We start from the raw sequence: 27,735 nt of genomic DNA on the forward strand, positions 1-27,735 counted from the left end.
CATATTGGAGTCTGAGTTTCTCAAAAGTAAAGATGAGCAAAGGTTCACCTATCTGTGAAAAGCTGTGTCAAATGTCAAACTATTTCAGAATAATATTCCTTGATGTAAAATTGCAAAGACTATATCATCTAAAGTACATAATGGCAAAATAAATGTGTGTGCAAGGGGCAAGGCCGAAACCAATATTGGATTCCCGTGATCTTTGGGCTCTCAGACAGCAGTGCATGAAAAACAAGCATGATTCTGTGATGCACATCACTAAATGGGTTCCCAAAAATCACTGTCTGTGAATACAGTTCGCCATGCCATCCAGAAGTGCAAAGTAAAACTCTTATTTGGACATAATCCCAAAACGTTGCCATCTTCCCTATGCCAAAGCTCATTTAAAATGGTCTGGTGGAAAACTGTTCTGTGGTCAATAGAATTAAAACTTGAGATTCTTTTTGAAAACTATGGGTGCTGTGTCCTCCCGTCCTAAAGAGGAGAGGGACCTTTTGGCTTAATAGCGCTCAGTTCAAAAGCATGCACCTGAATTTGCATATCTGGAAAGGCACCATCAATGCTGAAAGATATATTTCCAGTTTTTAGAGCAGCATATGCTGCCATCCAGACATCCTGTTTTTTAGAGAAGGACTTGAATATTTTAGCAACACAATGCTAAACCGCATTTATGACAACATCATGACTTTGTGCTTAATTGGCCTGCCTGCAGTCCAGACCTTCAACCAACTGAAAATATTTGGCAAATCTTACAACATAAAATACAACAAAGACGACCCAGGACTGTTGAGCAATTAGAATCCTATATCAGGCAAAAATGGAACAACATTCCTCTCCGAAAAATCCAGCAACTGGTCTCCTAGTTTTTTTTTTAACATTAAAGGCAAGCTGTTAATAAAAAGCTTGTTTTTAGGGTGGAACTCCGCTTTAAAGTGTTACTAAACCCCCAAAATGTAAAATCTTTCTGTATATGCGTAATAGCATGCTTGTTATACTCACTGTGGAACTTAAGGGGTTAATCTTCTGCATTGTTAATCTTGTGCATTGTGACTCTTTGATCCTCTATGCAAAGATCCTCCTCCCTCCTGCAGGGTCTCTCTCGGCAAGGCCAGATCAGACACAATCAGGGTAGTAAAGCGGCACATGCTCAGTTTGGTTTCTATTGCTGGAGAGAACAGTTCCTTGTTGAGCTGAGCTTTTTTTAGGTCACATGATATTGAGATCACACATTTGGGTGTATATACAGATCCCAAATGACAGCCCAGTCCCTCTCTCCCTTCCTCTCTCCATGCCTAGCAATTATAAAAAACAAAATGGGTGGTGATTTCACACTTTGATGGATGATCTGCCTCTCATAACAGCATGAGGACAAAGGTTATAGTGGAAATCTCCTCCTACCTGTGCACTCGGGCAAACCCTGCAGTTTATCATGTGACCGTGGTATACAGATCAGCCAAAAAGGTATATAGTGGTAATATTTTAATGTAAGAAGATACTTAGATTTATAAGCCGTGGGCACTGCAGGGGGGGGTGGGGGAGCACAGGTGAACTATTTTCATTTTACTGGGTTTAGTAACACTTTAATTCCTGTTACAGGACTGATTATCCTAATAAGATATTGGTCTACTTTGACCTCAAAGGCAAGGCGGTATTCTGGAGCTTACTTGCCATTGCAGTCTGTGTGATCTAAGCCAAAAGTAGACCCTCTCTAATACAGTGATAGTGGGAAAGGCAAATAAATGATGCTGCTGGAAGTATACATTTCAACACATGGAATTCTGCAGCTTACATTTGAGCAAAAATGCCAAGTAGACCTAATCCGACATTATGAAAATTTATTGTAGATTTATCTTCAATTAAATGCTCTTTTAATTGCTGCTAAATTATTTCCTTCTGTTGTGAGTTCCTGATGGTTGTGCTGCATGTATTACGTGCCATTCTGTCCTGTCCTCCCTAATGGAATCCACTTAGTCTGCTCTTTTGGAGTGTTCCCAGGGATGTTTTCTGGAAATGTACACCGTGACAAGCTCAATGTGTACTTGCAGCTTGCATTTAATACGTTGGTGCAGAACTTTGTTGCTCCAGAGCTTCAAGTCTCGGCACACCTTTGTGTGTTGGTTCATACTACAAAATGGCTGTCCCAACCTCCTCCATACTGTAACTGCAACCATAGGATGTATGCCCATGAAGCAGCATTGGGGATCGCTCATATGTTATGTTCATAAAGTTTAAGATAAAAAAAAACTCATGAGAACTATCTGCTTTTTTCCTATGCAAAAGATAGTCAATAGATTAAAAGTTAACTACAGATTGCGGCATTTATCTTAAAAAATAAGAGAATAATTGCCTCAGAGTATCCTTTTGCAGTATGTGAACTAAGGAAACTCTTTGGCAACTGGTGGGAAAAAGAGACATTCACAATTGACTTGATGAAGGCTTCACAGTTTGATGTACCCGGAAAAACTGTTAAAGGTTTCAGACACCCAGAATTAATAGCTGTTATCTGTGGCGTCATATGGGGTTATTTACTGGCTCCTTGTGCGCCTAAAGCACTCCTGAAAAAACTTCCCACTGTAGCTACTGGCTTTGTTCCAGTCCATCCTCCTTTCGAGTTGCCTGTCTGTTAAAAACTTGTTTAAAGCTACAGCCAGCACTACAATTAAAATCTATGTTTAACAGACTGGAGATTGAAGGATGCTGTAAGGGCCCCAAGAAAGCGGTGAAAAGCTTGTGAAATCTTTTTTACATATGCCTAATGTGTGTGTGTATAGAGCTTTTCAGTCCAGTGTTTCCAAGCTAATGCTAGTGTAAAGTTGCCCCACCAACAGTGGTGCTAAACCAGAGCAGATTGTTGGAAGTGCTCTCATGAATGGACCTCTAGCAAAGCTGTAAGCATGTATGCAGGAAACTCTCTACATTTATATTTGCTTAGCACCAATTCTAAATTATCTTGTTTTTCTTTTTGAAGGTCTTCCCAATGGGTCCGACAACATGGAGGTGGATGGGCTTCAGGGAATTCCACTTTGTAGCTGCCGGATGGAGACCCCAAAAGAAGATGAACTGATGGAAAAAGCCGGAGATCGATGCATGGCTGTCGAGAGCTCTGACCAGGAGGTGAGAAATCTGGGACTTCATAGGGTAGAGTTCATTTATCATTTGGTTAGTTTTTTTTTTTTTTTTGATAGAATCATACCTGAAAGCCAATCTTTTCCACGACTTTCAATGATAATGCCAACCTGTTTTTTTCCCATGTAGGCTAAAGCAGAGGTTTCTCTTCAATGCTCAACCTTCACCCGGTCTTCCCTATAGTCCTCATATGCCGCTCCATATGTTGGCTCAGCAAGTCCACTATAAGCTTCATGTTGGTCTTGTTGGAAATTGGACTGGACTAAAGTCTGTTCCCTCGCCCCATGTGACAGCTCTCAGGCCTGGCAATTGACTGCTTAGATAACCCATTCTGTGTGGAAGAAGACTGTCCTTAGTCCTATTTAATATCTAATATTGCTTGAATTAATTGGATTTGTTATATTGGTCAGGCAGGTGAAGACGGCAGCAGTAATGAAGTGTGCGTAAACAGAGAACATAGTTCAAGTTGATTTTTAGTAAAGAAGTACTATACTTAATTGCCCACTCTCCCTCTCCTTGATGCAGACTGCTATGGTAAATGCCTACCTTTCTCCCTACCTTTCAGGGATCTCCACTGTGTGGCTTTACTCAGTGTCATGCAGCCTTTCTAAGTGACCCTGCCAGCTGGACTTCAAAGTGCACACCCCCGCCGCAATGTGCCACTCCTGTGTCTGAACCGCATTCAGCCATCCGTGGCGTGTGCACACTATAGAGTGGATGCTTTTGGTGGACAGGCTATGTTGCACCCAGCAGAAACAGGAAGAATGGCAAGTATTTATCAAAGCAGGCTGCACACAGAAGGGTTTGGCATTTAGGTATAGTGCAAGCTCCCTAAAAGTAACCTGTTGCTTTGTCCTGCATGAGCAAATCACATGTTGACATTAATCATCCAAGATGATCTTCATTGTGAAGCAGGTAGAATTGTCATTCTCCAACAATAATGTTGCTGTGTGCCAAGTGTGACCTGTTAAAGGACCTTGCTGAGATTATTGCATTAGACCAGTTGTGACCTGTTCTCTCTGATGTGTGAAAAATGTTCAATTTTATTTTATTGACTTTTTAAGGAAATATGGACTTTACTATTGCTAACTTGTTTTTAAAGATCGTAACCCTAGGTCATCCTAACTGACTTTACTGCATAGGGTGCCACCAACATACATTTTTTTTGCAGCCAGTGAAATAGTTTGAACTCAATCCTGTTTTCCTTTAAGAACCCGTCATCAGTGGGTACTCACCTATAATGGAAATGCACTTTGTTTTGCAGCTGAGCCGCTGTGGGAGAGAGGTGGTGAAGCACGAAGTGATGAGACCATCGAACAAGGTTCGGCACTTGGTGTTGTGTGAAGACCACCGGGTGAAGATGGTCAAACACCAGTGTTGCCCTGGGTGTGGCTATTTCTGCACTGCCGTAAGTTCCTGTCCCAGTCAGCTGAAAGATCTAATAGAGTAATCCAGTGCCAGAGATGGCAAGAATTAAGTGTTTTTTTGATGGTGTTAGAAAGCATCTGTAAGCCCAATTTGAGACATTTTTGTATGCAAATTTCTTTTACCTACTGACTTTTTGATCTGTTAAATATCATTGAATACATTTTGTTATATCTAAATTAGGGTTGTCCCGATACCAGTATCGGTATCGGGACCGATACTGAGCATTTGCAGGAGTACTTGTACTCCCGCAAATGCCCCCGATGCCAGATCCGATACTACCCGGACCCCCCCAGCCCCCCGCCGCCGCATACCGCAACGTCCCCACCGCCTAGTTAATCTGCGTGCGGGGAACATTACAGCTTTCATTTGAATAGCTGTCTGTTCCCCGCCGCGTATAGACACTCCCCCTTGCTCGGGATTGGACGGGTGATCTGTCTATCAAAGTGCAGATCACCCGTCCAATCCCGAGCAAGGGGGAGTGTCTATACGCGGCGGGGAACAGACAGCTATTCAAATGAAAGCTGTAATGTTCCCCGCACGCTGATTAACTAGGCAGGGGCATCTAGGTATGGGGAGACATGGCTGCATATGTGGGGGGACATGGCTGCATATGTGGGGGGACATGGCTGCATATGTGGGGGGACATGGCTGCATATGTGGGGGGACATGGCTGCATATGTGGGGGACATGGCTGCATATGTTGGGGACACATTTAAAAAAAAGTATCGGTACTTTTACTCGGTCCTAAAAAAGTGGTATCGGGACAACCCTAATCTAAATATTACGTGACATAAAAAATTGCAGCTGCCACGATTTACCCTGCATAGGCAAAGAAAAGGTTAATTTGGAGGTAGGAGGAAATAAAAAATTCTCCAAAAAGTTTTTAAATTCATCATTCTATGTGTTATTGCTGAACTTCTAAGACTCTGAAGCAGAGAATGACGTCTAATAGCTTTTTACATCTGTGTACCTAAACATGTGTTTTATATGTGTTTAGCTAATTTTTGACAGGAAAAAGGTGGATTTATGTAAAAGGCATGGTGCATATATGGATCTTTTTTTTTTTTTTAATCTGTTCTGTTAATTTATAGGGCACATTCATGGAGTGCCAACCAGAAACCAGCATTTCCCACCGCTTCCACAAAGCTTGTGCCACTCAAGTCAACAATGCCAGCTACTGCCCACACTGTGGCGAGGACGTCTCAAAGGCCATAGAGGTTACCATTGCGAAAGCAGATACCACCTCAACAGTGTCCACTATAGCCTACGAGCCAGAAATTGAGGCCCCGGCTGAAGGACAAGCTGACACAACAACAGAGAGGTAATCACTGTTTAAGGCAGCCTTGAAACTTTTTTATTTTGGTTATTGTTTTGTAAAATAGATGTGTGTGTGTGTGTGTGTATATGTATATATGTATGTGTGTGTGTATGTATGTATATATATATATATATATATATGTATATATATATATATATATATATATATATATATATATATAATAAATTAATGCTCATGGGCGTAGTAGTAGTACGTGCTCTTGGGAGAGGTAAGTCCTCAAAGACGTCTCGTAGTCCTATCCACATACTGGATGTTGCATATAACTCATGTTATACACCACACACCTTGGTTGGCAGTTCACCAGCTGTTTGATGTTAAAAGAGAAGCCATTGGAGCATGGGGTAATAATATGGAAATTGCCCAGATACCTCCAACTCGCACACCTTGTGGTACAACACCTAAACATGGCTGTGGCGTGTGTACCATGTGTGGGTGGACTTCTTAGAAACTGACTAGGTGAGATCATGTTACCAATTGTCTGTGCTTTCCCCTTCAGTATTGCCCTATATCAAGGATCTCTATATAAAATGGGGAGATACCTGGAGGAGATAAAATTGTGGGATATAGCGTGTCGAAAACACAGGGGACACTGGATCAATGTTGGGTTGGACCTGTGGTCTTTCATGTTCCATCTGTTGCGAGAATGATGTTTCAAGAGATTTGCTCTTGGAATGTCTGTCAAAGGCATGTGCTTTTTTAACCTTTTTTTAATTATTTTTTCCTTAGGAGCCTGCAAAACCTTGTACCCACGATTAGTCAAATACTGATGTACTAAACGTGTAAATACTCAATTGTGAAGGCTCTGGGGGGGGGGGGGGCTTTGAATAAAGAACTTGGCCTTCAAATAAAATGCTTAAATACAGTACACATGATCCACCCTACATATAAAGACAACTACTCTCACTGTGTCCTGACATCTATGTCTAACTGTGTCTGTGTAGATCCATCAGGATTTGGATCTACCTAGCTGTTCCCTCCATATTGTTAGTTACTGGGATCACAAGCACCTTGTGGCCATGCTTGTGGTTGGGAATGGCCATGGGGTCACAGGGAAGTAATGCAGAAACTTGCCACCCACCACCTATATAGCAGTTTGGTACATGACAATATGGGGGTAAAGTGCACTACTAGCATTTGTCACACACAGCTGGTATCCCGCTTTTGAGATATCTCTCTCCTGATCTGGTGATGTCTATCAATGGCTAGATGCTTCCTATTTGTCCAGGTTACAGCAGTCCCAGAACAGAAAGTGAGGGCAAATCTTTCCTATAGGGGCATGTACAGCAGTAAAATCTGGTGGCAGTTCATGCCTCCTTACTCTAACCAATATTGTTCTGTTTTTGGTTGGAGTAAAAATTTCAGATTTCTTAGGCCAGGAGTGTCAAACTCAATTTCATTGTGGGCCGCATCAGCATTATGATTGCCCTCAAAAGGGCCGGTTGTATCTGTAAGATACAACCGGCCCTTTTTTTATATAATATATATTAATATATACACACAGGGCTCAAAATTTCAAGTCCTGAGCTACTAGCCAGGCCTCAAGGTGTACTCGCCACCAGTTGCCCCGCCCAACCCCTACCATGTGCCGCCCCTAGACACGCTCTCATAAATTATCTCATGAAATGACACTTAAATGTTTTATGCAGAATTAAGTTACAAAAATAAACTAAACTATTAAGAACAACTTTATCCGTGCTCAAAAATGCAGCCTGCCCATGTCTACCAGTGCAGCCATGTGTCCCCATTGCAGCCAGATGTCCCCACATTGCTGCCAAATGTCCCCATATCGCAGCCAAGCTGTGCTGGGTAAGAGAGAGGAGCCGGAGCCACCGCTGCCTGGTTGTTCAAAGCGCAGGGAACAGCTTTCAATTCAATAGCTGTGTTCCCCGCCGCGAGCGTTATATACAGCCGCCTGTCCGGGAAACTTTGATAGACCGTTTACCCGTCCAATCCTGGGATGGGGGATCTGTCTATCAAAGTGCCCGGACAAGGGGGAGGGGCTGTATATGACGCTCGCGGCAGGAACACGGCTATTGAATTGAAAGCTGTAATGTTCCCTGCGCTTTGAACAACCAGGCGGCGGACGCGACTCTCCTCTCCTTGCTCGCCCCCCTTGCACCCAGGCAAGCCCACACTTGCCAGCCCTCAAAGTTTACTCCAAAATGCGAGCAGGCGAGTGTAAAAGGTACTCTTTATGGAGGGATCTGGGGTCTATAAAACCCCAAAGTTCTCCTCTGCACTTAAAAGTATTCAAAACATCAAGATCAACGTTTTGGATACTTTCTATTTTTTAAAACTTAAGGAGGCCAGTAATCTGGAAGTGATGTCATGACATCGCTTCCGGGTTACTAGATCAGAGACCCGAACAAAGTCGATCTTCTTTGTTCGGGTCTTCGGCCAGCTTGGGGACGCGTCAGCGGGTCGCTCGGGCCACCCGATGGGATGGGAGACCCGGGCGGAGGAGCGTCCCCTCCTGCTGCTGCTTGTAATAACAGCCGAGCGGATGCTGAGCCGCATTGGTGGTGGTTGTTACAAGAAAACGACTGTCCGCTCTAAAGCACGGTACTGGGATCACCCCGGTACAACCCCTTGAAGCAATATTGGTAACATCAGTAAGTTTGTGACCAATGCTTAAAAAGTGAAAATCGACTGTACCGATAATCGGCCGACCACTAATAAGAGAATTCTCAAACTGTAAATTAAATACTGCTCAAAAATTAAAACAAACATTACAAAAGTAAAGTCGGACATGGACGGCTTGAAATTTGGATGGTTTACCAAAACCCACAGAATTTCGATCCATCTATGGGCAGGCTGGTTGGATCTATGGATCGGCTTCAGTACAACCCTCCTGTTGGTCTTTTTTCATGTGCTATCTGCTGGCAGCTTTGGCTGCGTGCAGTGATCATCGTGTTCTGAGGGCTGGGAATCCACCTGCTGCCAGAATACAATGGCACAGCGGGAATGATTCACCATGAACACGAATTGTATAATGTTTGGCTTGCATAATCGTCTCATGAAACAATAATTTCAGGAAGCAATGTATTTACTGAATATACACTATTGGCTTGCCCATAAAGGGCTGCATGGTTGTGATAAAAAGAATAAGCGATATATTCTAATAAAAAAAAAAAAAGCTAAAAAACCAAAACAACTATACACTGTCCTAGGCTTGCCGATTTTCAGCCAGTTGCTGATGAACCAGGTGAACTTCACTCTGTGGGTGGCCCTATTAATAAGACCCTCCTGCCTGTCATCCGTCAATGAAAAAAATTAAAGGAGTCAGGCAGAAAAGTGTCAATAAACTGTGCCTGCATCCAGTCAGATGCAGTGGGAGATTGTGCACCTGCACTGTTTACTGTGGTTGGGGGAATTTGTTATATTGTTTTTGTCCGGCCTGCACTCTGAATAAAAGAAAATCTGTGTATGGATAGCTTAAATGTTCCATCTGTAAGAAGCCCTGCACAAGTCTGCACTTAGCCCTAATGTGTTGTCGTCTTATGTTTCAATAGTGATGTTTCAGCACAGAAAGCTGTGGAAGAGTCGAAGACGGAGACCACACCTCCACAGACCGGTGAGACTGCTGAACCACCCAACGCAGGGAAATCTCCTATCCTGTCTCAGGGACACGTGAAAGAGACGCTGGAAAGTGCTCTACTTGCTTTGGACTCAGAAAAGTGAGTTGGCGTGTTGTGAATAAATTGTGATGATAATTTAATCTTTGTTCATAAAGTAAAGTACTTTCAGTTTTTGTAAAAATCTTACCCAATGAGGTCACTCACAGCACTTTAGTAGCTACTGTTCTTAAGGCTGGTTCACACCAGATGCAGTCCTGTGCAGTCAACAAAATTAGAACACGTTGCATTATTTCTGTATGGAAAGCAACTGAGACACAGAAATGCATCAAAGCAGCACCGGAATACACTTGTCCTAAATTATTGTCCTTAATTGAGATGGGGAAAGAAAGAGGAAAATGCACTGGAATGCATCAAAAACTCACATGCAGCAACGCACCGGAACACAGAAATTGTGGTTGGAACTAGCCCCTAGTTTTCATCCAGACAGGCATGGACACTATTACTATTCTGTGCGCATGGCTGTTGAAGTCAGTCTTGGCAGACATAAGAGTTTTTGATTCTGTTGTTCCTACTACAGAAGAGGCTAGCGATTTTCTTCCTCCCAAGTATGTTGTGGGCTGTATCTTGGTTTTTCTCCAAACAAGGTTTATAAGTGAGTGATCTTGAGTGCGATCAAGGGTCAGATTTCGTCACTGGCATTTATTTTTTATTTTTTTCTTCTATTTTCTAGAGGTCAATTACTTGTTATTCTATAGTGTGCGCTTTTGTACAGGTTGTTGCATGTATTACTCCTCCCGTCAGACTGCCTTTGACCCCATAGGATCTTCTGTTTTACAAAACTGAGCCCATTTAAAATCTTCTCTTAGTTCGTTTTGACACAGAAGGTTGTGTTTCTGGTTGCCATTTCTTCAGCTAATAGGATTCGGAACTGGTGGGGGAGCCATTTTGGGTACTCCATGACAATGTGGCTCTTTGACTTCAGCTCTCTTTTGAGCCTTTCTTTATCTCAACCAGGATATTGTATTGCCTTCTTTCGTATGCTAAGCATCAGAAACCAGGAGACAAGGTTATCCACATTTTGGATGTGGTTCGTGCCATCGGTATGTTTACCTGAAGTTGCCTCAATTTGGCAATCCAATTCTCTTTATGCTTCCTGAGGGCCTAAAGAAGAATCACACCGCTTCCAACTCTCCTATCTCCCATGAGTAAGAGCAGTACCTTTTTTTTTTTTTTGGTCCCATGGATGACTGTACTGTTTTCACTAGTTAAATTGCATTCTTCAGAAACAAAGTAAATCGCATTTCCAAAAAGGGCTCTGATAATGGATTACGTAATAATACAACATTGTATGGATCGATTGTTTTTCATGCCTCCATCATTGTTTAAAGATCAGTATCTGCGGAGGGAAACTTCTCTCGATCTTGTTCACATTCCCACATTATATAAAAAAAATATATATTTAAATATATATTTTTTTTTTATAATTGACAATTTTCATTAAATTTTGTATTTTTTCAGTACAAAATTTTTAAATAAAAAAAAAAAAAAATTAACATTCTCTGGAAAGCATACAAGCCTCCAATAAAAACAAACTAAGGTGTTACATAGCCTGTTAGCAATATACACATTAGTGAAAAGATAAATGATAACTTGGCTCTAGATCAACAACAGTACAAAAACCACGATCCAAATTTCTATAGCAGCATATTAGTAACTTGCATAGGCGCAGTATACATATCCGTGAGAAAGAGAGAAAAAAAATCACAGGGGGGAGGAAAGGGAAAAACATAACGACAGTTGAAATAAACCAGCTGGGCTCAAAACTCCTGGGCTCACAGGCTCATCCAATGTTAAAATATTGGGGTGGGAGGGGTTTATCCTGAGGTACCAAGGCCCCCATATCGCATTATGATGATCCACCTTATTGGCTAATCAAGCAGCTTTGGATTCCGTAACTTCCACGTCTTTGATTCTAGCATATAGATTGGTCAGTGATGGGGAATTCCGTTTTTTTCCAATGGAGGGCGATTAGACATAGGGCCGCTGTTAGTATATGAGTAGTACATTTTTGGGCTAATGCTTGTAATTTAGGAGGGAGGAGTCCCAATATAAAAAAAACCTTTAGGGGGAAAAAGGGATTTCCGTCTCAAACAACCGACGGTCCAGAATAATATTTTTGGCTATGTAACTGTCCGTCTTTCTAATTTGGAATAAAATGTAAGTGAAAGAAAACAGGAAAAAAAACCCAAATCAAAAACCAACTTTGTAAGCTACAACTTATTAAGTTTTTGGTTTTGGGTTTATAAGAGATTTAACCAAGGAGCTCTGTGTCCCATGATGTACTCCATGAAAAGGATTTTACAGATGGGCCAAAAATCAAATTTTTATTTATTTTTTGGTCCCTGTTATATCCAGACAAACTATGAGGTTTATATTTCTGTGTTAAGACATCCTTTGGTATCAGCCAGACGTTTACTGGATTTAGTAAAGATTGTATAAATCATTAAATATATTCATAGCACTAAAAGTGCGATGTTAAGAGTATAGAAGTGCTCACACCAGTCCCTGTCACTAAAGGTAAATTATATTACCAATCTCATGCATGACACATGACTGGAAATAGTCAGATGCCAGACAATGGAATCCAAAAACTGGTGCTGCAAGATAGTAGTGCTAACCACACAATTTGACTTGGCTGGTGCCTTGTCCTGATTCATCTATATTTTGCATGACTGGACCTCTGGTTTCCAGGTATTACTGCTCAAGCAGAAGCACACAGCAGGTGACTGCTGCCTGAACATAAATGCCCACTGTGTTCAGTTTGTGCATTTTATTAACCACTGTAACAAATCACTGACTGTTCAGTGGGCACTAGTTGTTTCAGACAAGCTCGCTCCACTGAATTGTCTCTCCTCTGCTAGCGGTTGGCCTCGCAGTTTCCACATGGTTTTCTCAGCCTCAGGCTAGCTTTTGGAGTAAGAATTATTTTAAATCTCCTTTATGATTTTAAACTGGGAAAAACTGATGAGCAATATAATATAATTACAGAAACGGTTGGTGTAATGATTAACAATATTAAAATTCATTCAGCAAGAGAGAAGATAAAATCCGGCAACGCATTTTTGTTTAAAAATGGTAAATTTCTCTGGAGCTATGTAGCAATTCCAGTTTGCTGCAGGGGGCCAGAACCTTTCACTAAAGTGTAGAGGAATTATTAATGCTGCAGTTAATTCACCGCCGTGTGTATTATTGTAAAATACAGCAACAAGACAGGAAGGGGAATGTTACAAGTTTAGCAACAGCGAGGCAAACGCTTGTCAGAATATGCCTAGGGGAAAAAATCCAAAGTATTCAAGTTACACTGTAAATTTGCCTGACAAAATTGTTGTTTATGTATATGCTATTTAAAGCGGAGTTCCGGCCACAGTTTCACTTTTTAAATATAAATACCCCTGTAATACACAAGCTTAATGTATTCTAGTAAAGTTAGTCTGTAAACTAAGGTCCGTTTTGTTAGGTTGTTACAGCATTTAGACACTTTATAAAATAGAAATTGACTGTGGCCATCTTAAGTGTGGGCATCATGAAGCCAGACTGTATGACTTCCTGGATTTCAGCCATGCAAATCTTGCACATGCTCAGTGCTGCACAAGCAGTGTCAGATCAGGTTTCAGCACCTGTGCTGTCCAAGTCACATGATTCTTTGAGACTAGGGAATGCACAGACTCCTGGAAAGTTACACCCACTACATTCCCAGGAGTCTGTGCGGTGTAGGTTAGGAAGCATTAAGTACCTAGGTGCAGGAAGTGGGAAGATTAACTATTCTGCCTAGCAAGAACACTTTGAAGGCATCTAAAAAAAAAAAAAAAAATTTGTAAAGGACTAATGACATTTTTTTAAAACTACTGATGTAATGTTATATTTATGGGTGGAACTCCACTTTAAGTGTGTGTATGTATAGCAAAACAACTTTGATTTTTGGATAGACGAAGGAAAGTTTAAAACCTAGTCAGTTTTGCTGTCTATCCCGTTGGGGTGATTCCCTTCTGTCCTAGACAAAACATAGGTTTGTTCTTAAAGCAGTTGTAAACCGTGGATGTTTAAAAAAAAAAAAAAACACTTACAAGGCAATGGCATAATGTGCTAGTATGCAAACACATACCCTGGCACAATTTTTTGTTTGTATGTGCTTTTTTTTTTTAGTTCACCTTGGCATTTTGTTTTTATCACTGCACCACGGGCTCAAATCAAAAATTGGGTGCTAAAAGCCTAAAATGCTCGTCTGCATTTCTCCCCTACAGTCATGGACAAAATTGTTGACACCCCTGCATTTCTGTTAGATAATGCACCACTTCCCCCAGAAAATTGTTGCAATTATCTGTACCATCTAGTGAGGATCTTATAGCTATTCTTTTGTACCATTGTGGCATGGAAGAATTTTGGGCAAAATGAAGAATCTTTAGTCTTTGGGCAGGAGTAAGGTTCAGAGCCATCGCCTCCCATTTAGTCAGAAACTGAAGGATATAATCCTCACCCGGGTGGATCAGGGAGGAATATAGCAACGAGAGGGAATGACGTATCAGTTCGCCTTTGTGGCATATTGATTAAAAAGCAGTAAGTGGGCAAAGGATACCCAGGGCACGAGCACAACATCGTAGAAAAGAGCGCAGCTGCAATCCACTCCAGAAATCTAAAGGGGGGTCAATAAGTCGTGTTAGGTCAGAGGAAATGAGAGTCCCTGCAAGCCTAAGGAAGTCTGTCAGGTGAGACCATCCCTTGGCCTTGAGGTGCTGAAACTGCTCACCCTGAATACCCAGAATAAATTCAGGATTGCCTGTGATGGGAATCATCAGCGATGGGAGTGGAGAGATGGCGGAGTTCCGAAACTATTCCGGAGCTACCTGCAATGTACTACCCAGGGTAGGATGCGCACAAAATTCTTCCTTTGCCTTGCCAGGTCCAGAGCTGGCAAACCGGGCCAATAAGCTCAACAGTAAACTTTCTTCTAGTTCTTTTTGCAAGATTACAGCTCTTGCCCTTGGCCTTACTATTCTGTGTGGACGCCATGAAGAATGTGATCCGTCAAATCTCCAGAATGACCTTACAGCTTAGAGCTTTGTCTATCCCTGCTTTTTGACGATGAGTTCCTCTTTGTAAGATCCCTTGAAGAATACATTGAGACAGTTACAGAGAGAAGGGGGTTCCTACCCCACTATGCATTGTGTAATAGTCTATATCGCTACTTAAACCTTCCTTTCTTCTTTACAGGCCAAAGAAATTACGCTTCCACCCCAAACAGCTGTATTTTTCTGCAAGGCAAGGGGAGCTCCAGAAAGTGTTGTTGATGCTTGGTGAGTAGCTATTGATGCTGTCCATTTAATTCTGCCCAAACAAAGCTTTATAAGTTAAAGGATAACTAAACCCAAAAACAAAAATGTAGGATTTTGCAACTTACAGTGCTTAGATGTGGCACTTTCATTTAAACTAACAATTTGAAGCAACGTTTGATTTGATTTTCTTTTTTTAACAGCATTCAGTCCTTTTTAGTAGAAGTCTTTCAGCATGGCACATCTTACTTTAGGAATATTTGCCCACTCTTCCTTGCAAAAATCTGTAAGATTGCGAGGGCATCTCCTGTTCACAGCCCTCTTAAGGTCTCCCCACAGCATTAGGTCCAGGCTCCAGCTCAAACATTCCAAAATTACCTTGTAGCATAAGTGTGCTATGGGGTAGTCCTTAAGCAGTTAATGTTGATGTAGGCCTCTTGGAACCCTCCTGGATCAGTTTTCTCCTTTCATCAATTTTGGAGGAATTTCCAGTTCTTGGTAATGTCAGTATTGGGCCATATTTTCTCCACTTGTTGATGACCATCTTCACTGCCGTGGAGTTTTTTTTTTTTTGTTTACCCTTCTTCCAACAATGAGATCCCTTTGATGCTTTGTAAGCCAAATGGCGAGCCAGAGCGCAGACCTGAAACCAGTTTGATTTGGAGTGCTTTTACAAGGAAGAGTAGGCAAAGATTCTCAAGGCTGATAGACACCTACCTCAAAAGAAAACCAAAAGGTTCTGCAACAAAGTATTCTTTTCAGGGAGTTCACATTTACACAATCACCTCATTGTAACTTTTTTGATTTTATGTTTTCCCCCTCCAAACATTTCAGTTTGTTTTTCATTTAAAATGTAAACTAAAGTGATTTATCTTGGTCTTTTTTTTTTTTTTTTTTCATCTCAATAACCTAAAATGTTTGCAGGGGTGTGTAGACATTTCATATCCACTGTAATGGAGCTACAAATAAATGGGAGTTCAATTCTAGTGGGGTGTAGTGCATCCCTGATATGGAACACAGAAAACAACAAGGAGACCCCCTGGTGAGACTTTAAAGAGCAATTACTCCAAAAAGGCATATACAAAATAAGTAAAATGTAATTGTTTAATGTTGCGAAACATAAAATATAGGACCAAGCATTGTAATATTAGACAGAGTATACCCTCCCGGGTATCACTCTGTAATAGTATAAGAGTGATTTAAATTAGTGGTTTTGATCTCATGATGAACAATGTTATACAATTTTTATGTATTTTTGTACCTTGTCTGACGTAGTCAATGCTGTGTCCTATATTTTATGTTTCGCAACATTACACAATTACATTTTACTTATTTTGTGTATGCCTTTTTGGAGTCATTGCCCTTTAAAATCCCCTTGGAGGTTCTCCTTTTTTTTGTAATGGAGTTTAAGAGACCCAGACATGTTGCCCATATCAGGAAAACTACTTGTGTTGACTACGACCTCCACCCAGGGACAGGAAGTGTATTATTTGCAGGAATACCAGGTGATTAGGAAGACAAATGCATCCACCAAACCGTGGACTAAGTATGCTGCGATATATTACATGGGTTTTGTGTTTTGTCACACGTTATGCAAACTTAGATGTCAAACATTTTCCAGAACACTTGTAGATTTATGCAACCAAAAAACAAATTTGTGTGCACTGTTTGCCTTAAATGCAGTATTAGACTGCATTTAGGGAGTTCCTGTCTTCTTTGGACTTTCTGTGTGAGGACTGGCTGCAGGCAAAGTGTATATGCCGTCCAGGAGGTTTGTGCAACAATAGCCAGTGGAGAAAGCCTAGCACAAAAAAGTGGGAAGTGCCTATGGTGGATCTGGATGGAACCGGCCCATTAGCAATTGCATTGTTGAAGCAAAGGGAATTTCTAACATCGCTAGACATCAAGGATGAGTATTTACATATTCCCTCCTTTCACTTCCATTAGCTATACTTGAGATTTGCGGTAGGCAATCGGTCAGTGACTGTCCCTTTTAGCCTAGCCATGGCCCTTTGGATGTTAACCAAGGTGCTTGCCTCAACCCTTGCATTAATGGCTGGGCTCTTAGAAAATCAACATTATCACATATCTGGATGTACTTGGTGATTGACTATCTATCTATCCCACCTTGGCCCTTGCAGCCAGAGATATTTCAGAGCTTCAGGTGGATTCTGAAACTATAGAAGTCTGCATTGCATCCAACCCATTGCTTGGATTACCTGGACTTAATCTTGGATGCGGTCGAAAGCCCAGGTGTTTCTTTCCCAGGAGCGAGTGTTGACTCTCCAAGCTCATGTCTGGACCCTACAATTTGATTATACATTAGGGTGCTGGGCCTCATGGCGGTGTTTCTCCAGTTTCAATCCATGCCTTTTCAGCCCAATGGACTGACTGTGATGCATAAGCTTCCTCCGTTTCTGGGCAGGCAATTGCACCTTTGTCTTCAATCCAGGATATTTCTGACCTGGTGACTGACTGCTGCTGTGCTGGATTTGTTACCCTGAAGATTCACCCTAGAAGATACCTGGCGAGATATACCTGGTCCTTTTTTCAGTCTCGACTGAAGCAGCATTTCGCCTCGAGCACCCTGAAGGGTCAAGTCTCCGCATTGGCCATTCTCTTTTAAAGACCGCAGGCCTCTCATTCTCTGATTAACCACTTCCAGCCCAAGGACGTCATATGATGTCCTAGACTTTGAGGGGGGATGTCTAAATGATGCCTGCGGCTACAGGCATCATTCAGATATAATAATTTTTGGCTGGTGACTGTGCACCGTAAGAACAATCATATCGGCAGTTCAGCCGCTTGATTGTTCTTACAGGCGGCGGAAGGGGACATCGCTCATCCTTCGATTTTACTTTTAAATGTCCTCATTTCTTCTGAGAAATCCTCACTTCCTGTTCTTCTGTCTGTAACTACACACAGTAATGTGAGGCTTTCTCCCTAATGTGGAGTGTCGTGCTCGCCCCCTCCCTTGGAATACAGGAGAGTCAGGACGCTCTCTACATTGCAGATAGAGAAAGGAGCTGTGTGTTAGTGGGCGTCCTGACTCTCCTGTAGTCCAAGGGAGGGGGCAGGCATGACACTCCACACCAGGGAGAAAGCCTTGCTTTACTGTGTGGAGTTACAGACAGAAGAAGTGAGGATTTCTCAGAAGAAATAAGGACATTTAAAAACAAAATCGAAGGAGGACTGCACTACGCAAAAAGGAAGCTATTTAGGGGAAAAAAAATTGTACTTTTACAACCCCTTTAAAGTCACACATATATGAATGATTATCATTGGAAATCATGGGTAACGACTTGTCATGCAACTTTGCAGTCCCAAGTCGCAGGACAAGTCACACAAGTGTGAAAGGGGCCTTATCAATCCTTATTTTATTTTAAAAATGTTGTTTTCCTTCACTCCACTTTATAATCCAGCTAGTAACGTACGGTACTTCCTATTTTAGGAGGGCTGCATTCTGTATAAAGAAGTAAAGCAGACACATTTGAACAGCAGCATAGTCAGTCTGGGGAGAAGGTAGTGCAAGATTAGCAGACTTAGATGGATTTGACTAACAAATTGAAGCTGAAGCAGTTACAGCAGCAGTTTTCATTTGGGATAAACACTCTTGACTTACTGGTTGAATCACCAGGTAAAAATAAAGGGGGAAAAGACTAATAAAAGAATAAACCTAATGCAGTCATCGCATGTTTTTGGGTTTATTACTGCTTTAGGCTACGTTCACACATTTACCGCGATTCGTGGTCGCGATTTTAGGGAATGCCAGTCTATAGAGCTGAATTTGCATTGCACACGGATCAAACTTGCACAGCACCCTTTTTTCCTTGCAGCTTGGATTCACACTGCACTGATGTGAGACGCGCTAATGGAAAACAATGTTATTTTTATGACTTGCGAATTTGAGAAATCGCAACGGCTCAAATTCGCAATAGAAGGCAGAGTGAACCCGGGCCTTGGAACGATTTTACAGGTCAATTGCAGCCTATTGCCGGCAATGGCACTGTCCAAATTGGTGCGACTCCTAATTTGCGGCACTGTACTGATTTCCAAAAGTAGTTCCTACACTACTTTTGGCAACTTCAATAGGCATCTAAGCATTAACCCACACAGATGTCTTTCAAGTCGCCCCCCGAAGTCAAACTGAAATGCGGCTTTGAAATCGTGCGAGATCAGACGAAGTCGCACTATTTCCAAGCCAGTTTCAGTGTGAACGAAGGCTTAAGGAGCCTGTATCCTGTGCTGTATTCTAAGGTAATTTAATACTGTATCTGCTGTTTATATGGATCATCTGGTTTTTAATGGACATGCAGTGTAGGTCATTCTCACATTCTCATTTAGGGGGGACTGGTATACCAGAGTGTTTTGGATTTCCTTTATTTGCCCCTCCTGTCGAAAAGATGCTCTCAATTCCCAGAGCCGACATTTCATGCAAACGTAGGCCGCTGCTTGTTTTAGGCCGATGAGCGTACAGTAAAGTGCTGATGTGTGCACTCTTCACAGCTTGCTAATATGGTCTCTCCAGCTGCAGCGGGAATAAAAGAGAATTTGATATGTGCCGGAGAATTTCTTTACGTTTTGAGCTCTGCTAGGAGCTGACCAAACCGCCCACCTGGGAAACGGTTTCCTCAAGCCTGTTCCTCGCGCTGTAATTGAGCGCGGATTGTAGCAGTGTGGGGGGCAGCTTTCTAAATATGCCTAATGTGGGTGCTTTTGGTTTTATTTATAACAAAATGAATATAGAATCTAGTGATGTATATGTCACACTTCTAAACGTACTGTCCAGTCAGACATGCAGATGTAACTTTTTAAAGGCAGCACTAAAGTACTCTACAGTCAGACATGCAAATATATATTTTTTAAAGGCAATTTGCACTTTTTTTTGGCTAACCCTGATCATCTTAAAATGCATTTTTTTAACCAATAATTTTATATTCTAAGTTTTTTTTATTATACAAATAAGATCATATTTGTACTTCTTGTTTCTAAGTATATATGTACTATAGAGTCAGCCTTTTGTACTATTCACTGCCCTGCCCTGGCTGTTTGGTCTAATGGTGGATCTCACTGAATTGGTACCCACTTAGAGCACCTCCTCTCATAAGCCCCTTAAGTACTTCCACACAATTGCTTTATGAACAACTGACCATAGGTATACATTTCTCTTAATTTTTCAGCTCAGCCATTATTTATTAACATTTTTTTTTTTTATTTAAAAGAAATGTGGTATTAAAGTAGAGGGTGAATTATTTTTCTTTTAAGTTGCAGCTGATGAGCTCACATTGGCAGTAGTTGATACAGATAAGTGTGCAGAAAGATAATTTTAGGACGTTTTAGCCCTGCTATTTCTAATTACCAAAGTATTGCATTTTAGTTGATGGCATTGACCCTAACTACAAGATGGAGCAACACGCGAAGAGAACACCTTTGCACGCCTCTGCAGAGATGGGCCATACAGATATCTGCCACATGCTTGTTCAGGTGATTGTTGCATTTATTTATTTTCAAAATCAAGTGGACTTAGGGACTCTGGTGTCTTTGATGTTCGGTGCCGTATTTTCTGCCAGCTAAACAGCAGGTTTAGGCTTCATTTCCATGGACGTTTTTACAGACACTTTTTTGAGCCTTTTTTACAGCTTAAAAACGCCTGTCCATGTTTTTTTTATTTTTATTTATTTTTTGAGCTGGAGCTCAAAAACGTTGCAGTATCGTTTTTGAGCGGTTTTGCGTGTTTTTTGCGCGTTTTTGAGCGTTTTTTAACATCTGGCGTTTTTACAACTCTAGCACTGGAGCTTCAGAACGCACTGGTCCTGTTTTTTTTTTTGCAGCTTAAAAACGGCTTAGCCATCTACAGCTCAAAAACGCCATGGTGAGCATGAGGCCATAGACTAACATGGAGAGCCGTTTTTAGGCTGCAAAAAAAACGCTCACAAAAGTGGCTGTAAAAACGTCCATGGAAATGAAGCCTAATAAAGCTGTTTATGCAATATCCAGAAATCATCTAATTCAGAAGTGACAGCCTTTTATTTTGCCAGGGCTAGGTGCTAGATTAATGAGAAAGAGAGACCTGTTGGCATTAAGCTGTGGTGTTAAAATAGAGCAGGCTATGTATTTTTTTTTTTATTCCAAGTATACAAACCTAAAGTAGAACTATAGACAAAACTTTTTTTATTTTCATTTTGGATAGTTTAAGGGAGGGTTCTAACCCCTGTAGGATTTTTTTTTTTCACCGTCTATGTCCCATTGCAGAGATTTCCCTTCACTTCCTGTCCCATAGACAAACAGGAAGTGAAAGGAAACACTTGCAATCTAAGGGAATTCCTTGGTGACTCCCAGGTCACCAGAATTAGTACCCCCATTTGGAAAATTTACCATCCATTACTTTTCTGGGGATAACCCAAAATGGGGGGTTTTCTTTTACTTTTAATAATAATGGTAAACGGGACAAATAGAGAGTGGGACTCTCCCTAATGGGGGCACAGACGGCAATAAAATCTAAATAGCGTTCTAATCTTTCTGCCCTCTATCAAAAACAAACCAAAAGTTTTGCCTTTGGTTATACTATACAAACTGTCATGAGATGAAATTAAATCTTTCAAGACACCACTGCTTTGGAAATGTAATTGATTTGCGCACTTTGTCCAGGAAGTAATCTTGGCAAAAATTTTTATGGGTTTTAATGCTCCAGTTAGTAAGAACATTTGTTTTCTCTGTCCACTCCAGGCTGGTGCTAACTTGGATAATTGCTCTGAAGAGCAGAGGACACCCCTGATGGATGCAGCTGAGAACAATCATTTGGAATCTGTTAGGTATCTGGTCAGAGCTGGAGCTTTGCTTGATCCCAAAGTAAGTTGATCGTCTTTAGCGATTGGGTCAGAATTCATTCTGTCATCTAAAAAATCTGTTTTCAAATCTTTCTCTGTTTCCAGGACTCTGAAGGTTCCACATGTTTGCATTTGGCTTCCAAAAAGGGCCACTTTGATATAGTGAAGTATCTGCTCAGCAATGAGCACATGGATGTCAACTGCCAGGTAAGACTGCAGAGGATTAGACGCTAGCTAACCAACTTTAGGCCAACCTAGGATAAACCCCTTCTATTACCAGCATGCCTCATTTTTTGCTAATGTTCCAGCATGAAAGACGTGTTTTCCTCAGCTTTGCTGTGTAAAAGACTAATCTGTTTTAAATACTAACATTTTTTTCTCCAAAAAATACATATTTTCTATTTCGCTGCTAGAGCTGGTCTTTTAAACTGCAATTGTCTGGCGCGACTGTCCTCTGCCTGGGACTATTGGGTTCTGTATAGTGCAGTTTGCTTGGTAAGAAGTTAGCTGTGGAGCTAACTTTCCAGGTCCAGAGCTGCGAGCATTGCCTATGCCACTTGAGTCACCTCTGACCATCCAACCCTCATCTGATGAGGTTTTCACTGCAGTCATTGAAGAATTTATGGCTCAAATCACCCAGTTATTTGCCAACTGTGACTGCAGAGGCCACAAGTGTGCCTTGGCAACCTTACCTTGCAGATACTGTATCTGCTCTGCCTGTGGCCTTAGTGGCTTCTGAGCCATCAGCTGTAGAGACACTGATTCTGCATTGCTCTGGGTGGTGCCAACTGAGTTTATCCTGAAGGAGTTGTAGTATTCAGCTATTACTCCCATATTAAAAGAGACTGTTTTGACTCCAATTGATGCAGTGCCTAGTATTCTGAAACGAAAGGATCAGCTTGTTGCTTCTATCGGTGCCGTTTCCAGTCTTGGGTCTTTTGGAGCCGTCTGTTGTGCCTGCTGTTATAACATCCTAGATGGAGATTGGAAACACCCTCACAAGCTCTTATTTCCGCAAAATACCTAGAAAATGTTTGTAGAGGATTTTAGGCTATCCTCAATGCGGTATTCAGCAGTGTCCCACCTTAACAAAGTGACTAGCATTCATGCAGAGGATGCACACGTCTTTAAAGTGATTTTTTTTTTGTTTTGTTTTTTTAAATAACAAACATGTTATACTTGCCACCTCTGTGAACTTGGTTTTGCACAGAATGGCCTGGATCCTCCTCTTCTCGGTTCCCTCTTCACTACTCCTAGCCCCTTCCTCCTTTGAGTGCCTTTCAGCCAGCAGCTTGCTACAGGGGGCACCCAAGCCAAGTCAGAGCTCTGTGTATCCATTCCGACACAGAGTCCCAACCTGGCCTCCGCCTTCTCTCTCCCTTGATTGACTGACTTTGACAGCCGCGGGAGCCAATGACGCCACTGCTCTGTCTCAGCTAATCGGGAGGAGTGTCCTGGATGGCTGAGGGGATCGTGGACATCACTGAAGAGCGAAGGGGCTTAGGGGGGCTGCTACACAAAAGTTTTTTTTTATCCTGATGCATAGCATGCATTAAAATTAAAAAAAAAAACTTCTGCCTGTACAACTCCTTTAAGTACGCAATTGCTAATCAGTTGGAAGTCTTTTCCATAACACTGCTCCCGCTGTGACTTTATTTTGCCAGACCATGGCTAGCTGGAACCCTTAAAATGGATCTTACCACTGCTGATCCCTTGCTTATAAGAATGCTTGAAGCAATGGCTGTAGCTTTAAACTTTAGTTGCGAATGGTTTGCTGGATACTTCCTGGCTTATTTCCCACATGAGTCCCATGTCAGTACATGAGTAAAACGCTTTGGCTGAAGTGTTGGACTTTGAAACCTCGACTAAGATGCATCTTGTTGACATGGCATTCAAGGGATGTCTCTTCAGGTCTACTCTAATACCACTTAAAGGGTGCTAATGGCGTAAAGATGACCTACCTTTCTAAGTGGATGAAGCCTAAGAACAGACAGCAAAGTCGCCTTTGCCCTTTTCTGTTAGAAAAAGTCACTTTTGTTTCCCCACTCTTGCATCCCCCATCTTCAAGGCTTTCCCCAAGCTTGGCTCCCAGTCCACTCACAAGATCTGGGTCTCAAAGTTTGGCAGATCCTTCCGACAAGCTTTTTTTTCTTATGAAGGTATGCCACAACTTTCCAGAGTGTTGGTGGTGGGGGGTATGGGTTAAACTTGTTAACCTTTGTGAACACTTGGTCAGCTCGCATCTCGGAAACTCTGCTGAAAAGAGTGATATCCCAGGGCTACAGACTGAACAGACTGAGGTTTTGCTCCCTGTCCCCTCCTCGGTTTCTCACATTCAACCTTCCTATGGCTCTTTTACAAATTGGCATCTCTATTGAGCCCTCCTAGGTCTTCTGGACCAAGATTTCATTGCCCAAGTTCTGTGGCAAAACAATTTGAGGTATTTCACTCCAACTGGTTTACTGTTCCCAAACCCTAAGGGGGCATCTGGCACATCTTGGACCTCAAAGTTCTGAACGTCTCCATTCAAGTTAAAAAAAAAATTGTGCGAAATCCACTAAGTCTATTATTGCCTTCATTCACCAGGGAGACTTTTGGGCTTTTGTGGACATGGCTGGGTTCATACTATCCCCGCATGCGGCTCACAGCAGGGGTCCAGTGAGTCCTGGTTCACTGTTTCAGGTTTGATTTCAGCCCACATTCTTGTCTGAATTCGAACCTGAAATGGACCAAAAGATGAACAGGGCTCCAGTGCAAATTTGCACCGGAGCCACAGTGGAGATATGTGAACCGGCTCCTTAGAGAGCCGGTCAATAGGGAGCTGCGGTGGCTCAACGCGATTGGCACTGCGCTGACAAGCCATTCACCTCTGCAGCTAGGGGTTCGGATCCCGGTCTCGGCTACATGTGAATTGAGTTTGGTGGTCTCAGCCCGGCTCCCGGTAGGTGTGCTATGCGAGGTAAGCCTGCGCTTAGTACGCCCTCCCACAAAAAAACACCACACTTACACGCATTCGAAATTGGGTTAACATGCACACACTTTGACCACGCGGTCTCTAAAAAAGAGAGGCGAAGGACTAACGGGGCGGGAGTCCCTCTGCCCCGTTGGGCTTCAAAGCGGAGCAAGTAGGGCGGGCTGTGTGGGAGGACCCCCTCACACACCCGCCATTGCCACCTGGGGCATGGAGAAAGGTGGCAGATTGCCGCTGGGGGAGGCCTGCCTACTCCCAACTCCTGCAGTCCGGCCCCTCTCTCGAGTACACGCACAAAATACACTTAAAAAAAAAAAAAAAGAGAGCCGGTCAAAATCTCCTGCCTTTGCGAAACCGCATCCAATTCGCAATGGTGTGAACCCAGCCTGAAAGGAAGCATACCCGCGTTTCCTCATTTTCTCAGCGCATAGTTTCCCTACATTTTGCTGTGGGGCACCTACATTAGCAGTTTGCGGCCCTGCCCTTCAGCCTGTCGTCTGCGCCTTGGGTTTTCACCTGTTGGCTGCAGTTATAGCACTGGAAACTACCACTTTTCCATTTTTTGGTAACAGATGGCAGTTTGTCATTGGGGAGGAGTCCTTGGCACCATGTGGCTGCAGGTAACAGTGGAAGGGTCCTACCTCCCAATCAACATTCTGGAGCTCCATGAGATATGGCTGTATCTGAAGCAGTGGGCCATACTGCTGGAGGGGAATTCAAAATTGGATTCAGTAGCCCAAGTGCTACATCAGTGGCTTGCATCTATCGTCATGGAGGAACCTGAAGTCTCACTGCAGCAAGAGAGGAACCTGTACACCGCTGGGGAACCCCCAGCACAGACTCTGACACAACACCCCAGTAAGCGGAGCTCTAAGATTAAGTTCAACTGAGTGGGGTGAACTGAAGTTTGTGTCGGAAGTGGAGCGATAAGGATTTTAAGCCCAAAGGAGAGCAATGTGCAGCTTTGTATGCATTTTGTGCGGAATCTATTTGAAAATGATGGACCCATGAGTGTGGCAGCAGATCTGGAGCAGTGTTACAGACAGACAATATCTAATGTCCTCTGGTCCCTTCCAAGTCACACCTGTTTCTGCAGGCAACCTACTTTGTTTGAAGATTTTGTCTGGGAGATGAGCCCTTACGGAAATGTCTCTCCTCTTCTTAAGGTATCTTGCTTGCAGTCGCATTTCAGCACGACCCTCCCTATTTACGCAAATGGGAAAAAGACCTGAACGATGCATTCTCAGAAGACCAAAAGAACCGGATACTCCTATTTGCTCACAAATCTTTCATTTGCAGTAAATACCAGGAGATAACATTCAAAATCTTGACACGCTGCTATCGGACCCCATCCGTACTAGCGTCACTTTTTCCCAGAGTGATGGCGCCCAGACTGGTACACTACTCCATATCTTCTGGGACTGTCCAAAGCTTCGCCAGCTTTCCAGCAACAAGTCCTACAGATCGTTCACAAACTTACGGGCATTTCTCTTTTTGACAACCCAGCTGCACTGCTCCTTAATTTACCCCTATGTCAAGTAAGAAATACTGTGAATCTTTATTGAAACATCTTCTAAATGCCTTCAGGGCATGCTTCTCCAGCTTGTGGAAGCAACAATCCCCTCCTACAGTATCACAGTAGTTTGCCAGAGTGAGCGATATCCAACAGATTAAACGCTTCACCACTGTCCTCAGGGACAAGACGGAGGAGCATAACACGCGATGGCTGTTTTATTTCTCAGATGAGTACTTGACCTACTCTTAAATTGAGATTACTCTCGTATGGGAATTGGGCTTCTTGACCTATTGACCCTGCTGTTACCCCTCCCCCCTTTTTTTCTTCACTCCCCCCTTTCTCCCAGACACCAAGTGTGTTAATTTCTTTCCCTGAAAATTAAGGGAAAAAACTACCCTGTATTTACTGACCTTTTGGTGCAGCTGCTTTGGGGCCCGGACATGGTTGACTTACACTGAAGTGTTTGTTTAAAACCACCTCACCTCATGGTAGTTATGTGCCATCTTCTCAATATGTACATGACACCTATGTGACTCTCTGCAAAACACAGGTTATACGCACTGTGGAAGCCACGCCTCTCAGCCTTTTAAGTAGGGTATGTTATTTAAAGTCCTTTGGCCGGTGGCTTCCATGCTATCATTAAACCCCTGTTTGTATTGCTGTTAATGGTCATCATTAAGAACGGACTGTCATGTCATAGTATATTGTCATGTTGCATACCTTAAGTAAAGAATAAAAAAAAGACTATAGACAAGAGGGGTAGATTGCATCCTGTCTTGGGCAGGGTCATGTTTTTTTCTTGTCTGCGTAAATCCTAGAAGTCGAAGTTTGGCAGGCAGACTTCCCTAGCTGCAGTGTCTGAACTCAGGATTTCTGCCCTTTCACTTTTCTATCAGAAACCGCTGGCCTCACTCCTCGATACTGGTTCTATCTGCTCTGCAGAAACCTTTGAACCCATTAGAGACATTGCACTTGCTTCTCTCACCTGCAAGGTGGTATTCCTTGTAGCCATAAACTTTGAGGCAAAAGTCTGAGTTGACAGACTTATTCTGCAAAGAACCGTTTCTGGTTTTGCTTGGTACAAGGTGGTGTTGAGGCCCAGGACAACTTCTTGCCTTGGGTAGTTTCCACCTTTCAACTCTTCAAGGACATTGTTCTTCAATCCCTCTGTCCAGCTCCACTTCACCAAAAGGACATTTTCCTTTGTTGTCTAAAAGCCACTGCTTCTTTCAGAAATATGGGCAACCTTTTTTGTCATCCCAGATTGTCACCATTGGGGTGCACCAGCTTCTCATTTTACTATTCTCTAGGTTACAGATCATTATTCTTTTCTCTGTCTTAAGGATTGGGTTTCACCCTCTCTTGTCAAGGTGCACGCTAGTAGATCTGTGTGCTTCCTGGGCTTTTCTGCGTCGGGCAACTATTTTCCAGATATGCAAGACTTCCACCTGGTCTTCTTTTTACATGTTGTCCAAGTTCTAACAGGTGGACATTGCCACTCGGGGTGTAAAGTCCTTCAAGTGGCTCCTTGAATGGACTCCAAGCAAAGTATTTTATGGTGAGTACAAAAGTACTGTCTTCCATGTTTCGTGAGCATGCTTCTTTTTACCTTAGTTTTGTCTA

The 27,735-nt window shown here is 42.4% G+C and overlaps 1 protein-coding gene across 13 annotated transcripts in view; it reads left to right on the forward strand.

The window, feature by feature from the left end:
- Positions 1-27,735, forward strand: part of EHMT1 (euchromatic histone lysine methyltransferase 1) — a 146,832-nt gene that overhangs the window by 88,034 nt on the left and 31,063 nt on the right. For all 13 annotated transcript variants that reach the window (XM_040324199.1, XM_040324200.1, XM_040324208.1 and 10 more), the window contains exons 10-17: positions 2,969-3,114; positions 4,391-4,534; positions 5,646-5,875; positions 9,406-9,570; positions 14,740-14,822; positions 20,176-20,282; positions 21,525-21,647; positions 21,731-21,832. In XM_040324199.1, coding sequence (XP_040180133.1) covers positions 2,969-3,114; positions 4,391-4,534; positions 5,646-5,875; positions 9,406-9,570; positions 14,740-14,822; positions 20,176-20,282; positions 21,525-21,647; positions 21,731-21,832 — 1,100 coding nt within the window. The remainder of the gene's footprint in view (positions 1-2,968; positions 3,115-4,390; positions 4,535-5,645; positions 5,876-9,405; positions 9,571-14,739; positions 14,823-20,175; positions 20,283-21,524; positions 21,648-21,730; positions 21,833-27,735) is intronic.

The sequence above is a fragment of the Rana temporaria genome, chromosome 9 (assembly GCF_905171775.1).
Source record: "Rana temporaria chromosome 9, aRanTem1.1, whole genome shotgun sequence".
Classification (NCBI taxonomy): Eukaryota; Metazoa; Chordata; class Amphibia; order Anura; family Ranidae; genus Rana; species Rana temporaria.